A 23,983-nucleotide genomic window follows, 5' to 3' on the forward strand; every position below is an offset into this window, starting at 1 on the left:
GTTCAAGTCCCGATGTTCCCTACCCATTGATGTGACTTTGGACAAATGACTTAATACTCTTTGCCTCCATTTTTTCCTCTACAGGAAAATAATAATCATAGTATCTTCCTTTTAGGGTGAGGCCTAGAGGCAATAACATACACGATGTGCTTGCACAGTGCTGAGCATTGAAAAGGGCTGTAATGACAGGGTTATAATGACAGTGACTATGATGATGACAGTGACATACCATCAAGTGCTGCCTTTAAAATCTCTGGGCCTTGGCTGGGCATAGTGGCTCATGCCTGTAATCCCAGCACTTTGGGAGGCCGAGGTGGGCAAATCACTGAGGTCAGGAGTTCGAGAACAGCCTGGCCAACATGGTGAAATCCCATCTCTGCTAAAAAATATTAAAAAACAAAATTAGCCAGGCCTGGTGGCACGTGCCTGCAACCCCAGCTACTCAGGAGCCTGAGGCAGGAGGATCGCTTGAACCCAGGAGGTGGAGGTTGCAGTGAGCTGAGATTGTGCCACTGCACTCCAGCCTGGGTGACAGAGTGAGACTCTGTCAAAAAAAGAAAAGGAAAGAAAAAAAAATCTCTGGGCCTCATTGTCCCCGTGTGTAAAATGGGAGGGCTGACCTAGCTCGCCAGTTCTCCAAGCACGGTCCCTGGATCAGTGGCATTGGCATCCTTTGGGATCTTGTTAGAAACACAAATTCTTGGGTGCTACTTCAGTTCTACGGAATCAAAAACTGTGGGGACAGGGCCTAGCAATCTGTATTTTAACAAGCCCTCCAGGTGATTCTGGTGCAGGCTGGAGTTTGAGAACCACAGACCTCTTCTTGATCCACTGTTCCGGACTGTGATCCAACCATGTGTGTTTCATGCCTCTTGCACAGAGTGTCCGAGTCTGCAGTGTGGAGGGAAGGGGCACAGAGATGGGTAAGATGTGGTCCAAGCCCTTGGGAGGTTCCTGGAGGAGTTGGAAAGGAGTGAATATACCCATGGGAACATTCACTGGAGTAACAGACTGCACAGAGCTGTTGCGGTGACACAGGAGTGAGCTCTGTAATAGACAGCGGAGAGAGAAGAGGGACCTTCGTGGGCTGCAGGGGGCCCTGTTGAAAGATCTAGCTCTCTGCTGCTTGTTCCTGACACTAAGATTGATTCAGCCTTTCTGGAAGTCCTCTTGTTAGTCTAACGGAAGCCTCTCTCATTTCATACCTTGCTGTGTGGGGGGTGGACAGGGCTCTGGACTTGAGTTCAGGAGTGTGATTCTAGCCAACTTCCTCACTGTGTGTCTTTGGGAGGCTCACTTTCCTCCGGACCTCAGTTTAGCCATAAGTAAGATGTGGGGGTGAGCCAAATCCAGTGAGTGTGAGGCATTGCAGTTGTCTGGAGAGAGGGTAGGCTTGGGGGCCAGGAGCTCTCTGGGTTTTCGTTCCTCCTTCTGCAGAGGGAGGATTCTGAAATTGCCCTGGCTGCCTGTCAAGCTATCTTGGGGACCCAGTAAGATGAACTGTCCCCTCTTTGGGCTGGTTTCCTTACCATCCAGGGAAGTCTCATGATACCTGTCCAGTCTACCTCACATGGCTTTCCTCATGTCGAGTGTACTCATCATTCCGTCATTCTCAGAGGCTCCTTGATGCCTAAACCCCAACGTCTGGCATTCGAACCCCCATGACAGGTTCCCAGCTTTCCTGCAAGGCGATGCTCCTCACAGCCTGTGACTGCCTCCTGTTCTGTGCCTGTCAGGCCTTCCACCTCACCCCTCTTCTTAGCCTATCCAAGCCCATTCAGTCTTCAGGCCAGGTCTAGCACTACATCCTCCAGGAAGCCTCCAGGATTGCCCCAATCCTCAGGGCCATCCATGGGCCATCTTGCAGTCTTTTAAGGTGTGACTTTAATTTCTCATTTGTAGACACGGAATGGCTGACCACTGACAAGCTGTTTGAGGGCAAGGCCTGAGCTCATGGGGATGAACATTATTAAAGTCCTTGACTTATGGAGCAGGGAGGCCCAGAGAAAGGAGGGAACTTGCTCAGAGTCACGTGGTACATTAGTGAAAGAAGGAGAACCCAGGCCTCTTAGGCAAGACAGGCCCGGAGGAGGCATGATTAGATCTGTGGTGAATGAGCGAGAGGCCCTGAGGATGGAAGGAAGGCTGTGGCCTCGGAATCCAGCTGGGCTGTCTCAGCTGGGCTGTGCACTCACTGGCTGTGCCACCTGGGGCATGTTACCTACCCTTCCTAAGGAATCTTGCCAGTGGGGTTGGAGGAGGACCAGTCCAAGGCCTGGCACACGGCAGGTGCTTGGTTATTACGGGGTGCATGCTATTACTTTCCATGTACTTGTCCATCCCAGCCCCCATGCCTGAATCCTTTCCCTGCCCCCCTCCCCACCCCTCACTTCCCTTAGCCACCAAGCACTCATTGTCCTGTCCTTAGTCCAACGTGAGTGTCAAGACCTCCTGATCAAGCCTGTGGGCAGAAGTCAGAGAGAGAAGGGAAAACGCTGGTGGTCTCTCAGTTGGTGGTGGCTACAGAGAAACTGGAGTGGGTGTCCCAAGGGGCTGAAGCCTGCATGGCCGCTGGGGTGGAATTTGGCAGGTGCCACTTTTAGAAAAGTCACACTGCCTATTTAAAGGAAGTGAGGGGTGTGTCCTGTCCCCAAACAGCAACTGCTGGATGCCTGCGGCCTGGAGCTGAGAAGCTGGTGGGCAGCGCTCCCAGGGTGAAGAATCCTAGCAGGTGGGTCTGGTATCTCTCCGGGAGGTTGCTGGCAGCTCCCTGGCCTCCTGCCACCTTCCAGCCTGACCCCTTGTGGATGGATGGAAGCCTCATGGCTGTTTTGCCTATCTGCTGGCTGGGATGAGGGACCTGGACCCCCCCGCCAGCCCCCTTCCCTGGGAGTGATCACAGAGCCAAGAGACACTGTTGGCAGGATGATGGGCTTTGGGATTGGGGGTGCCTGGAGTTTGACTGGGGCTGGGTGCCCAGTGGGCGGGCACAGGCTCCTTGACGTGTCTGTGGCCTAGCTGGCAGCCCTGTCCTTCTTCTCCGCTAGGCGGGCACTGGAGCTTTCTGTGCAGGGCTCCTAGGAGAAGGGGGGCTGAGGGCAGTCTGAAGAGAGGCGGGACACGGGGTGATAACAGCTGGCTCTGGTGGGCGGGCAGGAGCTGGGGAGGAGGAGCAGGAGAGGCCCACAGGCTTCATTTGGAGTGGGGCCTGGCTGTTGCTCAGGTGACCAGCTTTTGTCTCTGGGAGGGTGCTGCTTTCCCCGGCCACCCGGCGCGATGATCCAGAATGTCGGAAATCACCTGCGACGGGTATGGAGGGTGGGCTGGGGCAGCGGGAGGGCTCTGGAGGCTGGGCACCCAGAAAGAGATTGACGTTTCCATTTTAACTCATACGCTCTGCATCTCCTCACACTCTCCACGGGCCATTTTCTAGCTCTTTTGGAAGGAGAAATCGCAGAGCCCCTGGGCTGGTTTATTATCAGCAGCAGTCTCCAAACAGGCCCCAGGGGCTGTCAGATCCCCTACGGGCTGGCTGTGCTCAGTGGAATCACCTTCAGCAAGTGTTGGCCTCTGGAATTCTATTTGGTGGGCGTATGTTTCTCCCTGCAGAGTTCTGTACGTGTTTCTGGGGAACATCTGAGCTCCATGGCCTTGCGGTGCTTCATGCTCAGAGCTCAGGACCCCCAAAGCTACAGAGCTGGTGGGAGAGACAGGGTGTGAGGTATGTGTGGGAGTGAGTATGTGTGGTGGGGTGAGGTGGGCGTTCTCGGGGAGTGGAACCTCTTTGGGAGAGCAAGCACAGGATCACATGAGGGCTGCGGAAAGCTGTCCTGCAAAGTGACCTTGAAGAGAACTTTTCTCTGCACTTTGGAGCTGAGATTAGGTGCGGAGGCACACGGCAGACCTAAGTGCCCAGCAGCGCCTGGCAGTGGATGGAGTGTATGGAGATGGACTCAGGACAGACTGCCAGAGGTTGTAATGGGTGTAGTGTGGCTGACCTCTGAGGATATTTCCAGGAAAAGCCTTTTTATTTATTTATTTATTTATTTTTTTGAGACGGAGTCTCGCTCTGTTGCCCAGGCTGGAGCGCAGTGGCCAGATCTCAGCTCACTGCAAGCTCCACCCCCGGGTTCACGCCATTCTCCTGGCTCAGCCTCCCGAGTAGCTGGGACTACAGGCGCCCGCCACCTCGCCCGGCTAGTTTTTTGTATTTTTTTAGTAGAGACGGGGTTTCACCGTGTTAGCCAGGATGGTCTCGATCTCCTGACCTCGTGATCCGCCTGTCTCGGCCTCCCAAAGTGCTGGGATTACAGGCTTGAGCCACCGCGCCCGGCCGAAAAGCCTTTTTTTTTTAAAGGGGCTGGAACAAATAAATGTCTTATCCGTTCCCTCCCTCCATCTGCACAGCCACTGCAGAACTCAGCATCCGAACCGGACCCTGTGCATCTTGTCTCCCCTGGCTGCCCCATCCCATGTCAGCCCCTTTCAGTCCACTCTCCACACTGGAGGGATGCTTCTAAAAGGTAAATGTGCTGACTCCTCACCTGCTCAGACAGCTACCTGAGGATGATTTTCACATTCCTTACTTGAGACAAAGGGATATTGGCACTCTGGCCCCTGCCCACACCTCCATTTTCCTTCCACCATCCCTACCCCTCTGTTGTCTCTGCCTCAGCCATATCAAGCTGCTCTCCGTGGCCTCGGTGTCCCACCTTTGTTCTCTCCTCCGGGATGTTGTACTTGCTGTGTCTTCTGCTGGAGCTACCCCCAGCCTTCCTGCATCTCCCCAAACTTGTCTCCCTGGCAAGTTCCTTCTGAGTCCTCAGATCTCAGCTCAGGTGCTGCCTCCTCTGGAAGTCCTTCCCAGATTTCTCATGGCACCACGAGCCTCTGCGTTAACTCGTTTTCATACTGGATTGTGTGCTAGACTGGCACATACATCCCTCCCACCAGCCAGGGAGCAACACAAGGCTGCTCTTGGTGTACCCAGCACAGGGATGGGTGTGGCCAGAGGCCAGGGAATGCTTAATGAATGAATGGGGACAGGCAGCTTTTCAGCAGTGAGGCCAAGGGTGGGATCTGAGTAGCAGGGCCGCTTGCTCTTGTCATCTGAGTGCAGGGCAGAGTGTCTCCCAGGTGGGAGGGGCTGCTCGTATCTTCTCCTATGCCTTGTTGTATTTAACCCTTTATGACTTTTTCCTTCATCAGTAAATGGGGGCAAGGCGCTGGGGAAGAGACATATCATTATCACTGTTTTACAGAGATAACAATGGTAACCAATCTTCACATAGCTTTTTTGCATATATGAACTCATTCAGTTCTCTATGAGGTAGGTGCAGTTATCATCCCTGTATCCCAGATAAGGAATCTCACAGAGGGTAAGTGACTTGCTCAAGATCACACTGGTAGGAAGTGGCAGAGCTGGGATCTGAACCCAGCAGTTTGGCCCCAGAGTCTGAGCTCTTAAGGAATCTGAGGCTCAGCCAGAGGAAGGCGCAGATGTGGGATTCCAACCCACATGTCCCGACTCTGAGCCCAGCTGGCATTCAGCTTCCTTGCACTGCCTCTATTGAGTCTGGGGGTGGAGGTGGGTGTTGGGGGTGGAAGTTGGGCTCTTGAGGACACAGGTGGCCTCCTGTCAGCTAAGAACACTCTGGCCTTGATTGCCACCTCTGCACCACTGCCTGGATGGTGGATCTCTTTGGATTTCTCTCGAATTCCCTTAGTTCCTCTGGAATACAAGAGGGTTTAGGAACATTTTCTGGCTTGGTGCCAAAGCTGTTTTTAATGAAAAGCAAACAAGCAAACAAATAAACAATCCCTAGCCAGGCATGGTGGCTCACACCTGTCATCCTAGTACTTTGGGAGGCTGAGGCAGGTGAATTGCTTGAGCTCAGGAGTTTGAGACCAGCCTGGCCAACATGGTGAAATCCCATCTCTACCAAAAATACAAAAAAAAAAAAAAAAAAAAAAAAAAAAAAGCTGGGCATGGTGGCACGTACCTGCGGACCCAGCTACTCGGGAGGCTGAGGTGGGAGGATCACTTGAGCCCGCCTGGGAGGTGAAGGCTGCAGTGAACCAAGACCATGCTACTGTACTCTAGCCTGGATGACAGAGTGCGATCCTGTCTCAAAACAAAAACAAAAACAAACAAAAAGCCCCACCAAGCCGGGCGTGGTGACTCATGCCTGTAATCTCAGCACTTTGGGAGGCCGAGACGGGTAGATCACTTGAGGCCAGGAATTTGAGACCAGCCTGGCCAACATGGTGAAACCCTGTCTCTACCAAAAATACAAAAATTAGCTGGGCATGGTGGCGCGCTCCTATAGTCCCAGCTACTCGTGACACTGAGGCAGGAGAATCGCTTGAACCCAGGAGGCAGAGGTTGCAGTGAACCGAGTTCGCACCACTGCACTCAAGCCTGGGCAACAGAGTGGTCTCAAAACAACAACAACAATAACAACAACAAACTCACCAAACTGTCTTTAATAGGGACTAAACTGGAAACAGAAGAGGGGGTGTCAGATAATCCACAAACTCCACTTTGCATGGTTGGGGGCCATTTTCAGTGTCCTGTGGCACTGTAGACAGAGTCAGCATTGGAGTTCGAGGGCTCTGGTCCCTACTCGTCCCTGGGTACCCAGCAAGTGAGTGGGTGACTGAATGAAGTGGCCAGCCTGCTGCCATGCTCGGGGCTGGGAGAACTGCTGAGTGCCAGTGTGGTGGTGCCAGAAAGGTCTCCCTGTCCTGCTTCAATCCTTGCCTCTCCACGTGGAGAACTCTTCTCCTTTCCCTATCCAAGACGTCAGTCTACACTGGGCACTGAGTCTCACATTTCTGGGCTAGCAGGGACGAACTGGAGCCCTTGTAGGAGGTGGGCAGGGGTCCTGGGAGGTCTGGGAGCCTCTGCCCAGCCTCAGGTCTAGCCTGGCCCAGGTCAGCTCTCAGTGGGGTTCAGAAGCTTTTTTCACTCCAGAAATGGTGATGGGGCTGGTTGTTTTTGTTTTTGGTTTAAGACGGAGTCTCACTCTGTCACCCAGGCTGGAGTGTGGTGGTGCAATCTTGGCTCACTGCAGCCTCCGCCTCCCAGATTCAAGGGATTCTCCTGCCTAGCCTCCCGAGTAGCCTCCCGAGTAGCTGGGATTACAGGTGCCCACCAATATGCCTGGCTAATTTTTGTATTAACCTCCAACCGCACAATGCAATCCTACTGCTTTACCTTGAACCTGAGGACAGCTGGAGAGCTCGCCACAACCTCCTCAGCTTCATAAGGGGTCTAACTCAGAGTGTGGGGAGGTTCAGGGCACAATGATTGGATGTTCACCCCACTGCTCACTGTGTGACCTTTGGCCAGGGGTTCCTCTCTCTAGTCCTTAGGGTGCTGGGTGATCCCTGAGGTCCTCGCCAGCCTGGACATCCTGGGGCTGTGAAATGTTTGTGAAGGGTTTGTCTGCCACCATGAGGTTGATCCTGACAGTGAGAGGCAGGGTCCCGTCTCTCCTGAGGACCCTACTCTGTGTTGGAGATGGGGAGACCTTAGACATAAAATGATGGACCTATCATATACAAGGAGTCCCAAAACTGCTGAATGAATGAGTGACCACGGGTGCTCAGAAGCAGATTGAGTTGGTCCCAGAAGGCTTCCTGGAGGAAGAGGTGAGACTTGAACGTGTAGCATCAGCCTGTTCAGGAGCCATATGTGAACCCCAGGCTCAGCTATGGGCAGACACTCTTAGTGTTTTTTTTTTTTTTTTTGGAGACAGAGTCTCACTCTGTCGCCCAGGCTGGAGGGCTGAAGTACAGTGGTGCCATCTCAGCTAACTGCAACCTCCGCCTCCCTGGTTCAAGCGATTCTCATGCCTCAGCCTCCTGAGTAGCTGGGACTACGGTGGGTGCCATCACACCTGGCTAATTTTTTGTGTTTTTAGTAGAGATGGGGTTTCACCATGTTGGCCAGGCTGGTCTCGAACTCCTGACCTCAGGTGATCCGCCCACCTTGGCCTCCCAAAGTGCTGGGATTACAGGTGTGAGCCACCATGCCCGGCCCACTTTTAGTGTTCTTAATTTATTTAGAGGACTCTTTTTTTTTTTTTTCTCTCCAAAATGTTATTTTAATATGCATAGCATAAGCGAATGATTACCTTATTAAAAAAAAAATTAAAATGGGCCAGGCATGGTGGCTCATGCCTATAATCCCAACACTTTGGGAGGCCGAGGCGGGTGGATTACTTGAGGTCAGGAGTTTGAGACCAGCCTGACCAACATGGAGAAACTCCATCTCTATTAAAAATACAAAAATAAGCAGGATATGCTCAGTTGAACCTGGGAGGTGGAGATTGCAGTAAGCTGAGATTGCGCCACCGCACTCCAGGCTGGGTGACAGAACAAGACTTTGTCTCAAAAAAAAATTTTTTTTTAAATAAATGGACAGATAACAATCTATGTTTTTATCATGTACAAATGATGTTTTGAAGTATATATACATTATGTAATGATTAAACCTAATAGATGCATTACCTCACATCGTTTTCATTTTTTTGGTGATAGTGCAGAACATCTACTCTACATTTTTCAAGAATACAATATGTTATAATTAACTATATCACCTTACTGTATAATAGGTCTCTTGAAATTTATTCCTCCTAAGTGTAATTATGCATCCTCTGACCAAGATCTCTGCATCCCCGCTAACAACCCCTGCCTCTGATAAGCAGCATTATACTCTATTTCCATGAAATCAACTTTTTTTTTTTTTTTTTTTTTTTTTTGAGACAGAGTCTCGCTGTGTCTCCCAGGCTGGAGTGCAGTGGCGTGATCTCGGCTCACTGCAAGCTCCGCCTCCCGGGTTCACGCCATTCTCCCGCCTCAGCCTCCCAAGTAGCTGAGACTACAGGCGCCCGCCACCACGCCCGGCTAGTTTTTTGTATTTTTAGTAGAGACGGGGTTTCACCATGTTAGCCAGGATAGTCTCGATCTCCTGACCTCGTGATCCACCCGCCTCGGCCTCCCAAAGTGCTGGGATTACAGGCTTGAGCCACCGCGCCCGGCCTGAAATCAACTTTTTAAGATTCACATCTGAGTGAGGTCATGTGGTATTTGTCTTTCTGTGCCTGGCCTTTATTTCACTTAACATAACATACTCGGGGAGGCGGCTCATGCCCATAATCCCAGTACTTCGGGAGGCTGAGATGGGCGGATCGCTTGAGTGCAGGACTTCGAGGCCAGCCTGGACAACATGGCAAAACCCGATCTCTACAAAAACCACAAAAATCGCCCGGTGTGGTGGCATGCGCCTCTAGTCCCAGCTACTTGGGATGCTGAGGTGGGAAGATGGCTTGAGCCTGGCAGGTGGAGGTTGTTGTGAGCTGAAGTTACTGCATTCCAGCCTGGGCAACAGAGCCAGACCCTGTCACACACAAGAACAAAACAAAACAAAAGAAAACAAACAAACAAAAAACCCACCATAACATACTCCAGGTTCCTCCATGTAGTTGCAAATGGCAGGATTTTATTTTATTTTTATGGCTGAATAGTATTCCATAGTGTGTGTGTGTGTGTGTGTGTACATACATACATACATATATATATATATATATATATATTTTTTTTTTTTTTTTCTTTTTTGAGATGGAGTCTGGCTCTGTCACCCAGGCTGGAATACAGTGGTGCAATTGTGGCTCACTGCAGCCTTGAGCTCCTGGGCTCAAGCAAGCCTCCCGCCTCAGCCGCCTGAGTAGCTGGGTGTTAGAGGTATGCACCACTGTGCCCAGCTATTTTTTTTTTTTAAGTTTTTGTAGAGATGGGTTCTCTCTATGTTGACCAGGCTGGTCTTGAACTCCTGGCCTCAAGCTATCCTCTCCCCTTGGCTTCCCAAAGTGTTGGGATTGCAGGTTTGAGCCACCACACCCGGCTTTATACTACATTTAAAAAATTCATTCATCCACTGGTGGACCCTTAGTTGGTTCTGTATCTTGGCTATTGTGAAGAGTGCTGCAATAAACATGGGAGTGCAGGTATCTCTTCAACATACTGATTTCATTTCCTTTGGCTATATACCCAGTAGTGGGACTGCTGGATCATATGGTAATTCTATTTTTAACTTTTTGAGGAACCTCTGTACTGTTTTCCATAATGGCTGTACCAATTTACACTCCCATCAACAGTGTCAAAGGGTTGCCTTTTCCCCGAATCCTTGCCAACACATATTGTCTTCTGTTTTTGTTTGTTTGTTTGTTGTTTGTTTTTTGAGACGGAGTCTCGCTCTGTCTCCCAGGCTGGAGTGTAGTGGCGCAATCTTGGCTCATTGCAACTGCTGCCTCCCGGGTTCAAGTGATTCTCCTGCCTCAGCCTCCCAAGTAGCTGGGATTACAGACATTGTGACACCACGCCTGGCTAATTTTTTGTATTTTCAGTAGAGAAGGGGTTTCACCATGTCGGTCAGGCTGGTCCTGAACTCCTGACCTCGTGATCCACCTGCCTTGGCCTCCAAAAGTGCTGGGATTACAGGCTTGAGCCACCACTCCCGGCTCTGGTTTTTTGATAGTAGCCATTCTGACAGGTGTGAGATGCTATTTCATTATGGTTTTGATTTGCATTTCCACGATGATTAGTGATGTTGAGCATTTTTTTCATATACCTGGTGGACATTTGTGTATCTTCCTTTGAGAAATGCCTATTCAGGTCTTTCGCCCATTTTAGTTTTTTGTTGTTGTTGTTGCTATTGAGTTGTTTTACTTCTTTGTATATTTTGAGTGTTAACCCCTTGTCAGATGTATAGTTTGTAAATATTTTCTCCCATTCTGTAGGTTGTCTCTTAACTCTGTTGATTGGTTCCTTTGCTGTGCAGAATTATTTTAGTATAAAGAAATCACATATATTTTTGCTTTTGTTGCCTGTGCTTTTGACACCTTATCCAAAAAATTCTTACCTAGCACAACGTCATGAACTGTTTCCCCTATGTTTCTTCCAGTAATTTTGTAGTTTGGGGGTCGTACATTTAAGTCTTTAATTCATTTTGAGTTTTTATTTTTTATTTCTTATTTATTTTTTTGAGATGGAGTCTCGCTCTGTCGCCCAGGCTGGAGTGCAGTGGCATGATCTCGGCTCACTGCAACCTCTGCCTCCCAGGTTCAAGCGATTCTCCTGCTGCCTCATCCTCCCGAGTAGCTGGGATCACAGGCACATGCCACCACACCTAGCTAACTTTTGTATTTTTAGTAGAAATGGGATTTCACCATGTTGGCCAGCCTAGTCTCGAACTCTTGACTGAGTGATCTGCCTGCCTCAGCCTCCCAAAGTGCTGAGATTACAGGATGAGCCACCACGCCTGGCCTGAGTTGATTTTTTATACAGTGAGAGATAAGGGTTTGATTTCAGTTCTTGATTTCATTTCATTTGATTTTTTACATGTGGGTATCCAGTTTTCCCAACATCAATTGTTGAATAGACTGTCCCTTCCCCAGTGTGTGTTCTGGCACCTTTGTTGAAAATCAGTTGGCTGTAAATGTGTAGATTTATTTTGGAGCTCTCTATTCTGTTCCATTGATCTATATGTCTGTTGATTAATGTAGCTTTGTAGTATATTTTGAAATCAGGTAGTATAGTATGATGCCTTTGGCTCTGTTCTTTTTGCTCAAGATTGCTTTGGCTATCTGGGGTCTTTTGTGGTTTCATATGAATTTTAGACTTGTTTTTTCTATTTCTGGGAAGACTGTCATTGGCATTTTGATAGGGATTGCATTGAATCTGTAGATTGCTTTGAGTAGTATGGACATTTTAACATTAATTCTTCCAATCCATGAATGTGGAATCTTTTCATTTATATCTTCTTCAATTTCTTTCATTAATGTTTTATAGTTTTCATTGTAGAGATCTTTTTTTTTTTTTTTTGAGATGGAGTCTCACTCTGTCACCCAGGCAATCTTGGCTCACTGCAACCTTTGCCTCCTGGGCTCAAGTGATTATCCTGCCTCAACCCCCCGAGTAGCTGAGATTACAGGTGTGTGCCACCATGCCTGGCTAATTTTTGTATTTTTAGTAGAGACAGGGTTTTACCATATTGGCCAGGCTGGTCTCGAACTCCTGACCTTAAGTGATCCACCCACCTCAGCCTCCCAAAGTGCCGGGATTTCAGACGTGAGCCACAGTACCTGGCCTTCACTGTAGAGATCTTTCATCTCCTTTATTTAGTTTTTAAGAGACAGTGTTTCCCTCTGTTGCCCAGGTTGGAGTACAGTGGTCTGATCATAGCTCACTGCAGCTATGAATTCCTGGGCTCAAATGATACTCCTGCCTCAGCCTCCCAAGTAGCTGAGACTACAGGCATGTGCCACCACAACTGGCTGATTTTTTTTTTATTTAAAAAAATTTAAAAAAATTTATACTTAGGCCGGTGGTGGTGGCTGACGCCTGTAATCCTGGCATTTTGGGAGGCCTAGGTGGGTGGATTACAAGGTCAGGAGTTTGAGACCAGTCTGGTCAACATGGTGAAATCCTGTCTCTACTAAAAATACAAAAATTAGCTGGGCATGGTGGTGCGTACCTGTAATCCCAGCTACTCAGGAGGCTGAGGCAGGAGAATTGCTTGAACCCGGGAGGCAGAGGTTGCAGTGAGCCGAGATCGCGCCACTGCACTTTAGCCTGGGCGACAGAGCAATACTCTGTCTCAAAAAAAAAAAGAAAAAAAAGAAAATTAGAATTCTTTATCTACCCATGTGAGCACTGAAAAAAAAATTTTTTTTTAAAGAGATGGAGTTTTGTATGTTGCCCAGGCTAGTCTCATACTCTTGGGCTCAGCAATCCTCCCACCTCAGCCTCCTGAGTAGCTGGAATTACAGGCATGAGCCACCACTCCTGGCTTTTTACCTCTTTGGTTAAACTTACCTTCAGGTATTTTATTTTATTTCATTTTATTTTATTTTTGGTAGCTATTGTCAATGGGATTGTTTTCTAGATTTTCTTTTTTAGATAGTTTGCTATTAGTATATAGAAAGACTACTGGCCGGGCGCCGTGGCTCAAGCCTGTAATCCCAGCACTTTGGGAGGCCGAGACGGGCGGATCACGAGGTCAGGAGATTGAGACCATCCTGGCTAACATGGTGAAACCCCGTCTCTACTAAAAAATACAAAAAACTAGCCGGGCGAGGTGGTGGGCACCTGCAGTCCCAGCTGCTCGGGAGGCTGAGGCAGGAGAATGGCATAAACCTGGGAGGCGGAGCTTGCAGTGAGCTGAGATCTAGCCACTGCACTCCAGCCTGGGCGACAGAGCGAGACTCCGTCTCAAAAAAAAAAAAAAAAAAACAAAGACTACTGACTTTTGTATGTTGATTTTGATCCTGAAACTTTACTGAATTTATTATTCCTACCAGTGTTTTAGTGGAGGATTTAGGGTTTTCTGTGTATAGGATTATGACATCTGCAAACCGGGACAATTTAAATTCCTGCTTTCCAATTTGGATGCCCTTTATTTCTCTCTCTTGCCTAATTGCTCTGGCTAGGACTTCCAGTATTATGCTGGATATAAGTGGTGAAAGTGGGCATCTTTGTTTTATTCCACATCTGAGATGAAAAGCTTCCAACTTTTCCCTGTTCAGTGGAGGACTCTTCTTCATCCTTCAAAAGCCAGCTCAGCTATCATTTCCCCTTTGAATCCTCATCTTGCCTGTCCCTATAGTTGATGACGTCTCCTCAGGATGGTGTACATGCTTCACTTGTTCCCTCCACAGGTACTTACTGTACCGGGGGATTAATAGGTAGCAGGTGCCGGGTATGCTGTGGCCGATGATGCAGCCTGTCTCCTGGAGCTGACAGCTAGTGCAGGGGAGATAGGGAGAAGGTATTCAAATAAACAATGCTGAAAATCTGCAATAAATGCTGTGAATAGTAGTAATAAGAGTAAATGCCATACAAGTGCTAGCTGTATGCCATGCCTGCATTAACTCATTATTCCTTATAACAACTCTGTGAAGTAGATAATTGTGTCTGTGTTAAAGATGAAACTGAGACAGACAGGTTAAGTAAGTTGCCTGAGGTCGCACAGCTAGTAAGTAGCATTGCTGGGATTAAATTTAGACTGTCTGGAGAACAGGGAACTGTGAGAGAATGATGAGGGGCCAGGGGGGAGCTCTCTGAGCAGACGACAGCTGAGCAGAAACCTAGCAGCTGAGAAGGCAGCCTCGGGACGATCTGGGGGAAGAGCATTCCAGGCAAGGGGAACAGCATCCATTTGCAAGCTCCAAGGTTGGGGCGAGCTTGGTGCATCTGATCAACTGAATAGGGGCCCAGCAGCCCCTGCTGCTGACTCCTCACTCCACTTGGAGTGGAGGAAGCAAAGGGAACAGTTGGAAGAGGCTGAGGGGAGGCTTCCAGGACCTGCAGGCTGGGGGTCCAGGCCTCGTAGGCTAAGTTTGGGCTTTTGAGCGCTGTGAGTCATGTTGTCCTGCCTACCTGACTGTGAGAGCCATGAGGGCTCTCTGGTCCCCAGGCTTAGTGCCAAGGTATGCAGTCCCTGCGTGCTGGGCTCAGCGACCCAGGGAAACACATCATCGTGGTTCCTCTTCTCTGTATGGCCAGCACCTTGAAGGTCTCAGCTGCCTCCCCATTCACCCTGACTCCTCACAACAGGGAGGTGGGTGAAAGGCTCAGCCCCCGTGAGAGACGAGGCACAGAGAAGTGAGGTGATGTGCCTGGGCTCACACACCTGGCGAGAGACCCAGAGCTCTCATCTGCTAGACTGAGTCCCCCTTTCCAGCCCTTGTCTTGGCTAGGGGGCATCTGGAACTTCTGTGCACCCAGAATGTGGCCTCACTGTTACATGTGGACCCACCCCATCCCAGCCTCCTCTGCCCACCCTCGCACACTGACAGTGTAGATTGAGGGCCCCAGGCTGAGCTGACCCCACCCCACACACCTCAGCGTCGAAGGAGGCTGCCCACTGCCCCTCACCTGTGCCTGGGCTGGAGCGGGGCCAAGCTGGCATCCCGGGAGCCTTCGGAGAGCTGCTCGTCACTCAGCCTGACGATGAAAAGGGTGCTGCCTTAGAGGCACTAACTCACCTCATCTCTGTGGGCATCAGTTTCCTAATATGAACCAGTTCTCTTCCTGCAGATCATGCCAAATTGTTGGCAGGATTAGAGATGTTGGAAAAATGGAGAACTTGGCACATAATTGGCCATGGTGAATATTTTTTCTTTCTTCCTTTCTTTCTTTCTTTTTTTTCCATCTCATGTGAACCTCAGTTTTCTCAGTGGTTCAATGGCAGGGTCAGTTGGTCAGATGAGATGGTGAAAGCAAACTTTTCTGTTGCGGACCTACTAAGTGTTGGGCATATTTAAACTTCCCAACAGCTTTGCAAGGCTTCTGGTATTTATCTGGCTTTACAGGTTAGAAAACCAAGGCTCTGGTATTAAGCTACTGTGATCTAATTAGAGAATTCAAAGCCTTGTCTGACCCCACGCCCCAGCTGGGCAGGGGCCCTGGGTGCTGAAGCTCCTCTCCTTGTCCTGGGCTGACCTGGCTGAGCCAAGGAACTGACACCTCTGCCTTATGCCTGCTCTGTCTCGTGGCTCCAGGGACAGATGGTGCTGCTGGTTGGGTCCTCTGCCAGCTCCCTGGCTGCAGGCCTGTGTGCTCCTGCCATTCCCAGGGGCAGCCTTGCAGGTTGGAGGTGACATTGGGGCAGTGACGGACTGGGGCAGACCACAGTCTGACACTTTGGGGACACAGGGATGAGCCACACTAGACCTGTCCTTAGATGCCCTCAGGTTGATGGAGAGACAGAGGGAGATACAAACCTACTATGGCAGCACAGCACGGCCAGGATGTGACAGAGGGAAGCACCAAGATAGCCCCTCACCAGCTCAGTGGTCAGGGTGGGCTCCCTGGAGGAGATTATGGGTTAGGTCAGCCCTAAAAGCTTTTCTGGGTTTGGAAGAATGATCCAGGCAGAGGCACCTGTATGTGAGAGATGTGCCAGGTCCACAGAGAAATGAGGGAGTTAAGGGCACCCTCCTTGACCCCCTTGGCCATGTAATATGTATATCCTGCCTAGTGCTTCTTCAGTAGTAATAATTTGTCCTCAGCAAATGATGCATTAACCAATTATTATCAGTGGACATGAATTATTAAGCATCTGTTTTTGTTTTCCCAAGACGAGGTCTCGCTGTGTTGTGCAGGCTGGAGTGCAGTAGTGTGATCATAGCTCACTGCAGCCTTGAATTCCTGGGCTCAGGTGATCTTCCTGCTGTAGCTTCCCCTCTCAGGCTCCCAAGTAACTGGTACACCTGACCTAGCAACCAAAAGAACAATGTGTCAACTATGCTTGTCTACTTTTTCTCTTTTTTTTTTGAGACAGAGTTTCGCTCTGTTGCCCAGGCTGGAGTGCAATGGCCCGATCTTGGCTCACTGCAACCTCTGCCTCCTGGGTTCAAGCAATTCTCCTTCCTCAGCCTCCTGAGTAGATGAGATTACAGGTGCCTGCCACCATGCCTGGCTAATTGTTTGTATTTTTAGTAGAGACGGGGTTTCACCATGTTGGCCAGGCTGGTCTCGAACTCCTGACCTCAGGCAATCTGCCCACCTTGGCCTCCCAAAGCACTGGGATTACAGGTGCGAGCCGTGCCCGGCTGCTTGGCTAATTTTTAAAAAATGTATTCCAGAATGGGATTTCACCATGTTGCCCAGGCTGGTCTTGAATTCCTGGCTTCAAGTGATCCTTCTGCCTTGACCTCTGAAAGTGCTGGGATTATAGGTGTGAGCCACTGCACCCAGTTTAAGCAACTTTTGGAGAGGCAGCCCAGTGAGTAGAAATGGCTTTGGTATTGAGAAAAGCAAAATCTCAGCTCTATCGCTCACTGGCAGAGTGCCATTAGACAAGTCTTTTAGAACCCAAGCCTCAGTTCCCTTTTCTGTGCAGGAGGAATAATTGTCCCTCACAGGGTTTTGGTGAGGATGAATGGTGTTATGGATACAAAGCAATTTTATATAATGTATAGAAAGGCCTGAAACCTAGTAGGTGCTTAGTAAGGATGCACCAGGATTCCAGAGACACATGAGACACGGCCGCTGTCTTCAAGGAGTTTCTTATTACTATATGTGTGTATTCTTTTACAGCCTAGAAAGGTCTATGGGCCAGACTCAGTGGCTCATGACTGTAGTCCCAGCACTTTGGGAGGCAGAGGCAGGAGGATCCCTTGAGCCCAGGAGTTCCAGACCATCCTGGGCAACACAGGCCTCGTCTTACTAAAAATACAATTTAAAAAATTAGGCTTGGTGTGGTGGCTCATGCCTGTAATCCCAGCACTTCGGGAGTCTGAGAGGGAGTGGATCACTTAAGGTTATTAGTTCGAGACCAGCCTGGCCAACATGGTGAAACCCCATCTCCACTAAAAATATAAAAATTAGCTGGGTGTGGAGGCTTGTGCCTGTAATCCCAGCTACTCGGGAGGCTGAGGCAGGAGAATCGCTTGAACCCAGGAGGCAGAAGTTGCAGTGAGCTGAGATTGTGTCACTGCACTCCAACCTGAGCAACAGAGTGAGACTCCGTCTCAAAAAAAAACCAAAAAAACAAAACAAAAACAAACTTAGCCAGGCGTGGTGGTGTGTGCCTGTAGTCTCAGCTACTCAAGGGGCTGAGGTGGGAGGATTGCTTGAACCTGGGAGGTAGAGGCTGCAGTGAGCCATGAAGGTGCCACTGCCCTCCAACCTGGGTGACAGAGCAAGACCCTGTCTCTAAAAGAAAAAGAAAAACAACAACAACAACAACAAAAACAAAAAGGAAGAAAGCTGTATGCAACGTTACCTCATCTGCTATTCAGAAGCCTGGTAGGTCGGAGCTTGGCTAACAGCACCTGGGCTTGTGGCCTAGGGAGGATCACATTCAAGTTGCTTGCTGCGGGTGGGGAATCTCAGGTCTCTCCACTCCTTGGCATTGTCTTATTTACGACCTCTAGAATAGGCTGTGATCTGCCCTGGGGTGTAGCCCTGCCCAGGTGTGGCCCTGTTCCAGGCCTGGACTCGGTGAGAGGTCGGAAGGGGAGTGGCCTTGGGACTTCCTTTAAGCAGCCTCTGGTTTCCAGCACCACACCTGGGCTGAGCTGAAGCAGGTGGGTTTGAGTTTTCTTTTGATCTCTTAGGGAGGGTATGGAGAAACCCAATTCATCTTTTTCTTCTCCAGGGATACAGCTCCATGAGTGGTGGGAGGGATGAGTGGGAGGTCTGAAGCCGGAAGACTCTGGCTGGTTCTTGACTGGCTCTCTTCCCAAGCCTCAGCTTCCTCATTCATAGCATAGAGATGTGGGGGTGATAATGGTCCCTCCAACTGGAGCCTCTTCGTGCCGGGTAGCTTAATGCCATGGCAGGTATTTACAGAGACGGGGTGTTAAGAGATCAGATGTACATGTGCCTATAGGCTTTGAGAGCAGGGCGAACATGGGAGAGGAAGGGACCCAAGCATTAAATGACTTTGGGGCCAAGGGAGGGGCCCCCTCTGAAGAGAGTCCGAGGGGAAAAGCACAGCCTTGCATCTCAGCACCGTCTTCCCCCATACCACCCCAGGCCCTCCTTGGCCTTTGAGTTTACTTGGTCCCCACCCTCCCTTTGCATTTGAAGACTGAATTAGAGCTTCCAGGCAGCAAAGTGAGGAGAAGGTGTGTCTGTGCAGACTGGTTCTCAGCTGGGCAAACAGGAAGGCAGGCCTTCTGGATGGGGAGTGGTGGCAGTGATACTCTTTACCCGGCGGATCCCACTGCCTGGATGGGATCCACAGGTCAGAAACCACTTCTGCAGTGAGCTCTTTTCCTATAGGCTCATGTAGCGTAGAAAGTAGGAGTGCAGGGAGGCAACTGATACAAGGTGTCCAAAGTCCCAGGCCGTGTATCAGAAGTTCCAGTTGTTGGGTGACCTGATCTCCCTCCAGCTGATGTCCCTTCTGCCGCACTCCTGCCAGGCTCTGGAGTCAGAAGGATCCAGGTCCAGTCTCCCCTTTGCCTTTTACTGGCCAGGAGTGCGTGGGTGGCCCATTCCTTGTTCCCTGTCCATTTCCTTTCTCTCATCTGTAAAATAAGGAATGAGGATTCCTGCTTCAGAGTGAGAATTAAAGGCCCCCAAGGACTAGACCTGGCATACAGTAGGTACATGATAAATAGCAGTCATAGATTTCTGAAAAGGGATCTTTGAGCTTCTGTGAAGGCAATTCTTAGATGGCCCCTGTCCTGTAGAAAGCTCTCTGTCTCAGTAGAATCCCTCCTACTGTATCTGTCCCAGGCCCAGATGAACCAACCAGCTCTAGTATCTTGCAGCCTCTAGGCAAACAAAGCCCCTTCCAGCTGCTACCTTGTTTCTTTGCTCCCTGTTCCCACACACATTTTGGAAAGAGTTTTCTCTGTTCCCACTGTATTACCTCTCATTCTTTCCCTAATTCACTCTAACTGGACTCCTCTCTTCCCCCTCCCTCCTTCCTTCCTGTCAAAAATCAGTGATAGCTTGTTTCCCCATCTGCCTTGACTCAGAGCTCATGCCTCAGCAGGGCCCCCTTCCCTCTGGAGAGCCAGACTCTTCTGGGGTCCTCCCACCTCACTGACTGCTTCCTCGCAGTCTCCTTTGCAGGTTCCTCCTCCCCACCTGACTTCTAAATAGCCGAGTGTAAGGGCAGGCATGGTGGCTCACACCTGTAATCCCAGCACTTTGGGAGGCCGAGGCGGGCAGATCACTTGAGGTCAGGAGTTTGAGACCAGCCTGACCAACATGGTGATACCCCATCTCTACTAAAAATTCAAAAATTAGCTGGGCATATTGGCACGTGCCTATAATCCCAGCTGCTTGGGTGGCTGAGGCACGAGAATCACTTGAACCTGGGAGGTGGAGATTGCAGTGAGCTGAGATTGTGCCATTGCATTCCAGCCTGGGCGGCAGAGCAAGATTGTCTCAAAAAAAAAAAAAAAAAAAAAAAAAAAGCTAAGTGTGAATGTCTCTGTCAACCCATCTTCTTGGATGATATCTGTTCTAGTTACAGTGGCTGTGTAACAAACTACCCTGAACCTTAGTAGCTTAAAGCAACAACTGTTTTATTACATCTTGTGATTCTGTGGGTCAGGAATTCTGGCAGGGCTGGGCTGGCTGGTTCTTCTGCTCTATGTGGCATTGATGGAGGCTGCTTGGTGGCACTTAGTGGTGGATGGGCTGAACTGGGGGCTCCATGATGCCTTCACTGGCACCTCAGAGGGGAGGGCTGAAAGGTTGGGCTTAGCTGAGACTGTCATTTGGAGCACCCACGTGTGGCCTCTTCAATATGATAGTCTTGGGATAGTTAGATTTTCTACCTGGCAGCTGGCTCCACCAGAGCAAGAGTTCTAAGAGGCCTGGGGGGAAGCTGCAAGGTGTGTCATGATCTAGTCTCAGAGTCACTGTTGAAATGTCACTAAAAATGACTCAGATTCAAGAGGAGGAAGTTAGATTCTACCTTTCAACGGGAGGAGTAGCAAAAATTGGCAACCTTCTTTCATTTACTACAAGGTCTCAAAATCTTGTGGATCTTTTTTTTTTTTTTTTTTTTTTTTTTTGAGACAGAGTCTCGCTCTGTTGCGCAGGCTGGAGTGCAGTGGCACGATCTCGGCTCACTGCAACCTCCACCTCCCGGGTTCACACCATTCTCCTGCCTCAGCCTCCCGAGTAACTGGGACTACAGGCGCCCACCACCACGCCCGGCTAATTTTTTGTATTTTTGGTAGAGACGGGGTTTCATCGTGTTAGCCAGGATGGTCTCGATCTCCTGACCTCATGATCCACCCACCTCGGCCTCCCAAAGTGCTGGGATAACAGGCGTGAGCCACCACACCCGGCCCCAATCCTGTGGATCTTAAATACCCATATATGTTAGTGTCTCCAGGTGTAGCCTCTTCTCCAGTGAGCTCCAGGCCTGAGTTCCTTGACTTCTCTCTTTAAATGTTCAATAGGATCTCACAAATTCTTGTCCCCTACTTATTTCTACACTGATCTCCCCCAACTCAGTAACCAGTACCACCATCTGCCAGTCACTCATTCTAAGCTTGGATCCTCCTTTCTTATTTATTTATTTTTACTTTTTTCCTATTTATTTATTTTTTGTGATGGAGTCTCACTCTGTCTCCTAGGCTGGAGTGCAATGGCGCGATCTAGGCTCACTGCAACCTCTGCCTCTCAGGTTCAAGTGATTCTCCTGCCTCAGCCTCTGGAGGAGCTGGGATTACAGGCACCCACCACCACACTCAGCTAATTTTTGTGTTTTTAGTAGAGATAGGGTTTCACCATGTTGGCCAGGGTGGTCTTGGACTCTGAACATCAGGTGATCCGCCCGCCTCAGCCTCCCAAAGTGCTGGGATTACAGGCGTGAGCCACTGTGCCTGGCCTTTTTTTCCTAATTTTTATCCTGCCTACCGCCTCCCATCATCTCCACCACCAAGTCCCCTAACCCCTCGCAATCCCTCCCTCTACACTGCCCGCAGCTGTAGCTGCTGCTTCCCTCAACCACCCACTCCAACCGGCACCACCCCGTCCCTTCTCACACACGTGGAGTCCTTCAGCAAGTCCTGTTGCCTCTACCTCCCAAATACATCCTGGCTCCACCTCTTTGCCCAGCCAGCCCTCTCCCCTGACTGCGGTGGCCTGCTGAGGAGTCTGCCTGCTGCTTCTCTCCATCCTAAAGTTCACCTCCACACAACAGCAGAGTGATCTTACAATGCAGGCCAGACCACCACCCTCCCCTACAGCCTCCAGTTCTTCCCCTCACACTTGGAATAAAATCCAAGCTCCACTGGGACCTACAAGACCTTAAGGGATAGGCGCCCTGTCTGCTCTCTGCATTTCTTAGGTGCTTCTCTCCCAACACCTCCTCGTTCTTCCTGACAGCGGGTCCCCGCGCTTCCTTGGGGTTTTTGCACTCTCTGTTCTTTTGCCCGCAACCCTGCACACAGTCTTGTGAAATTGCTCCTTCTCGTCATTCCTTCGGATCCTAGCCAGGAAGCCTCCTTGATTACACAGCCTAAAGAAGCTCCTCCCCGTCCACCACCTTCTCTCTGTCACATCCCATTTTTTCTTTCTCATAGGACTTTTCACTCTTCTTGTTCCTCTTTTGTTTATTGTCTGTTCATGTGAGAAGACACTATGTCTGTTTAAGGTGTTCCCAGCACCTTTCTTTTTTTTTTTTTTTGAGACAGAGTTTTGCTCCTGTTGCCCAGGCTGGAGTGCAATGGTGTGACCTCGGCTCACTGCAACCTCCACCTCCCAGGTTCAAGCAATTCTCTTGCCTCAGCTTCCCAAGTAGCTGGGACTACAGGTGCGCACCATCATGCCTGGCTGATTTTGTATCATTAGTAGAGATGGGGTTTCTTTATATTGGTCAGAATGGTCTCCAACTCCCGACCTCAAGTGATCCACCCACCTCAGCCTCTGAAAGTGCTGGGATTACAGGCATGAGCCACTGTGTCTGGCAGTGGGAGTTTTTAAAAAGATCTATGTTGATTCCCAGCTAGAATCAGCCCCTTCCAAACCTTGTCCACCCCTTTGAGGTCTTGGTTTTACACTTTACTAGGCCTCTTTCTGTCCTCTAATCCAGCCAGCCTTCGGATTTGCAGCCAGAGGCCTGACATCCAGGCCACACGCAGCCTGGCCCACTCACTGTCCCTCTGACAGCCTGGTTGTCATCCTAAGCCACTCCTTGTTCCCTCTGTTTTCCCTTTCACAGGACTGGGCTTCATGCTGCCTGCCAAATGCCAGTCTTGGGCTGTCTCCTCCCTGCGACTGAGTCATTCCTTCCCTAAATGCACCCCCTTCGCCTCCCAACCCCTCACCACAGGGTGAAGCCTTCAGCAGCCACAGGGTGCCCATTTGGTTACAGCAGGAATTGTCATTGTTAAGTGTGTGGACAGATGAAATAATAAGGCTGTTTTCCCATAAACAACTATTAAACTGGAGCCACCCCAGCATGCGTACAACTTAAAAAGTGATAGCAACAGAAAAGCCTAAATGCAGGTTGATAGAATGAGTCTTTTTCATTTTCATCTGCTTGGTTTTAAGTTTATATTTTACAACCTTTCAAGTGGTCATCTAGGATCAGGTGCATCTTCAGGTAAGCCATTTGATCACATGTTGAATGGAGCAGGCACATGTGGTACATAGTTGGAGACAGCTCCCAGGTTCCATTGAACACATTTTTACTGAGCACTTATAATGTTCTGGGTCTATGCAAATGCAAATATGTCCATTCCTAACCCAACGGTCTGCTCCTGTGTGCCCAGCATGCCTTGTTCTCAGTGAACCCGAGCTGCTTTCTAGTGATCGTTGCCTTCTATCCCAAGAATCCATTTCCCTCATGAGGTGTCTTGAGCCTCTTGGGGGTCTGCGAAATGCAAAGGCTTCCCAGCAGTCATGGAGTCTGGTTAGACCATATGTGGGCGTCTGTGGGAGTCTTCGTGGAGTGCCACAGACTCTGTCCTATTCAACATCTTGATTGTCGGTTGAAATGAACCGCGAACCAGTGAATTCTGTCTTGGTAGAGAGGATGTGTTCACCTGCAGTGCCAGGAGGGAAAGCAGATGCCATTGTCATAGCCCAGGGCTGAAAGGCTCCATCTGACCCTCACTGCTCTGCAAAGGCCATCTGGCCAGTCACAGCACTTACCCTTGGGACCTGTTTAGGCCCTTCCTCACTGGAATAGTTTCCTGGGTCTTTCTACAACACCTTGCTCTTTTTATTTTTTGAGACGGAGTCTCGCTCTGTCACCCAGGCTGGACTGCAGTGGAGTGATCTCAGATCAGTACAACCTCCACCTCCTGGGTTCAAGCGATTCTCCTGCCTCAGCCTCCCAAAGTGCTGGGTGGGAGTACAGGCGTGAGCCACCATGCCCGGCCTTTTTTTTTTGAGACAGTCTCGCCCTGTTGCCCATGTTGGAGTACAGTGGCATAATCTTGGCTCACTGCAACCTCTACTTCCCAGGTTCAAGTGACTCTCCCGC

General features: G+C 49.8%; 1 protein-coding gene across 2 annotated transcripts in view; it reads left to right on the forward strand.

Moving 5' to 3' along the window:
* The first annotated feature begins 3,100 nt into the window (after window positions 1-3,100).
* Window positions 3,101-23,983, forward strand: part of ACOT11 (acyl-CoA thioesterase 11) — a 61,774-nt gene continuing 40,891 nt past the window's right edge. The window contains exon 1 of one of the 2 annotated variants that reach the window (XM_050803110.1): window positions 3,101-3,309. In XM_050803110.1, coding sequence (XP_050659067.1) covers window positions 3,277-3,309 — 33 coding nt within the window. In that variant the 5' untranslated portion in view covers window positions 3,101-3,276. The remainder of the gene's footprint in view (window positions 3,310-23,983) is intronic. The other variant, XM_050803114.1, reaches the window with a different exon arrangement.

The sequence above is a fragment of the Macaca thibetana genome, chromosome 1 (genome assembly GCF_024542745.1).
Source record: "Macaca thibetana thibetana isolate TM-01 chromosome 1, ASM2454274v1, whole genome shotgun sequence".
In the NCBI taxonomy this organism is placed as follows: Eukaryota; Metazoa; Chordata; class Mammalia; order Primates; family Cercopithecidae; genus Macaca; species Macaca thibetana.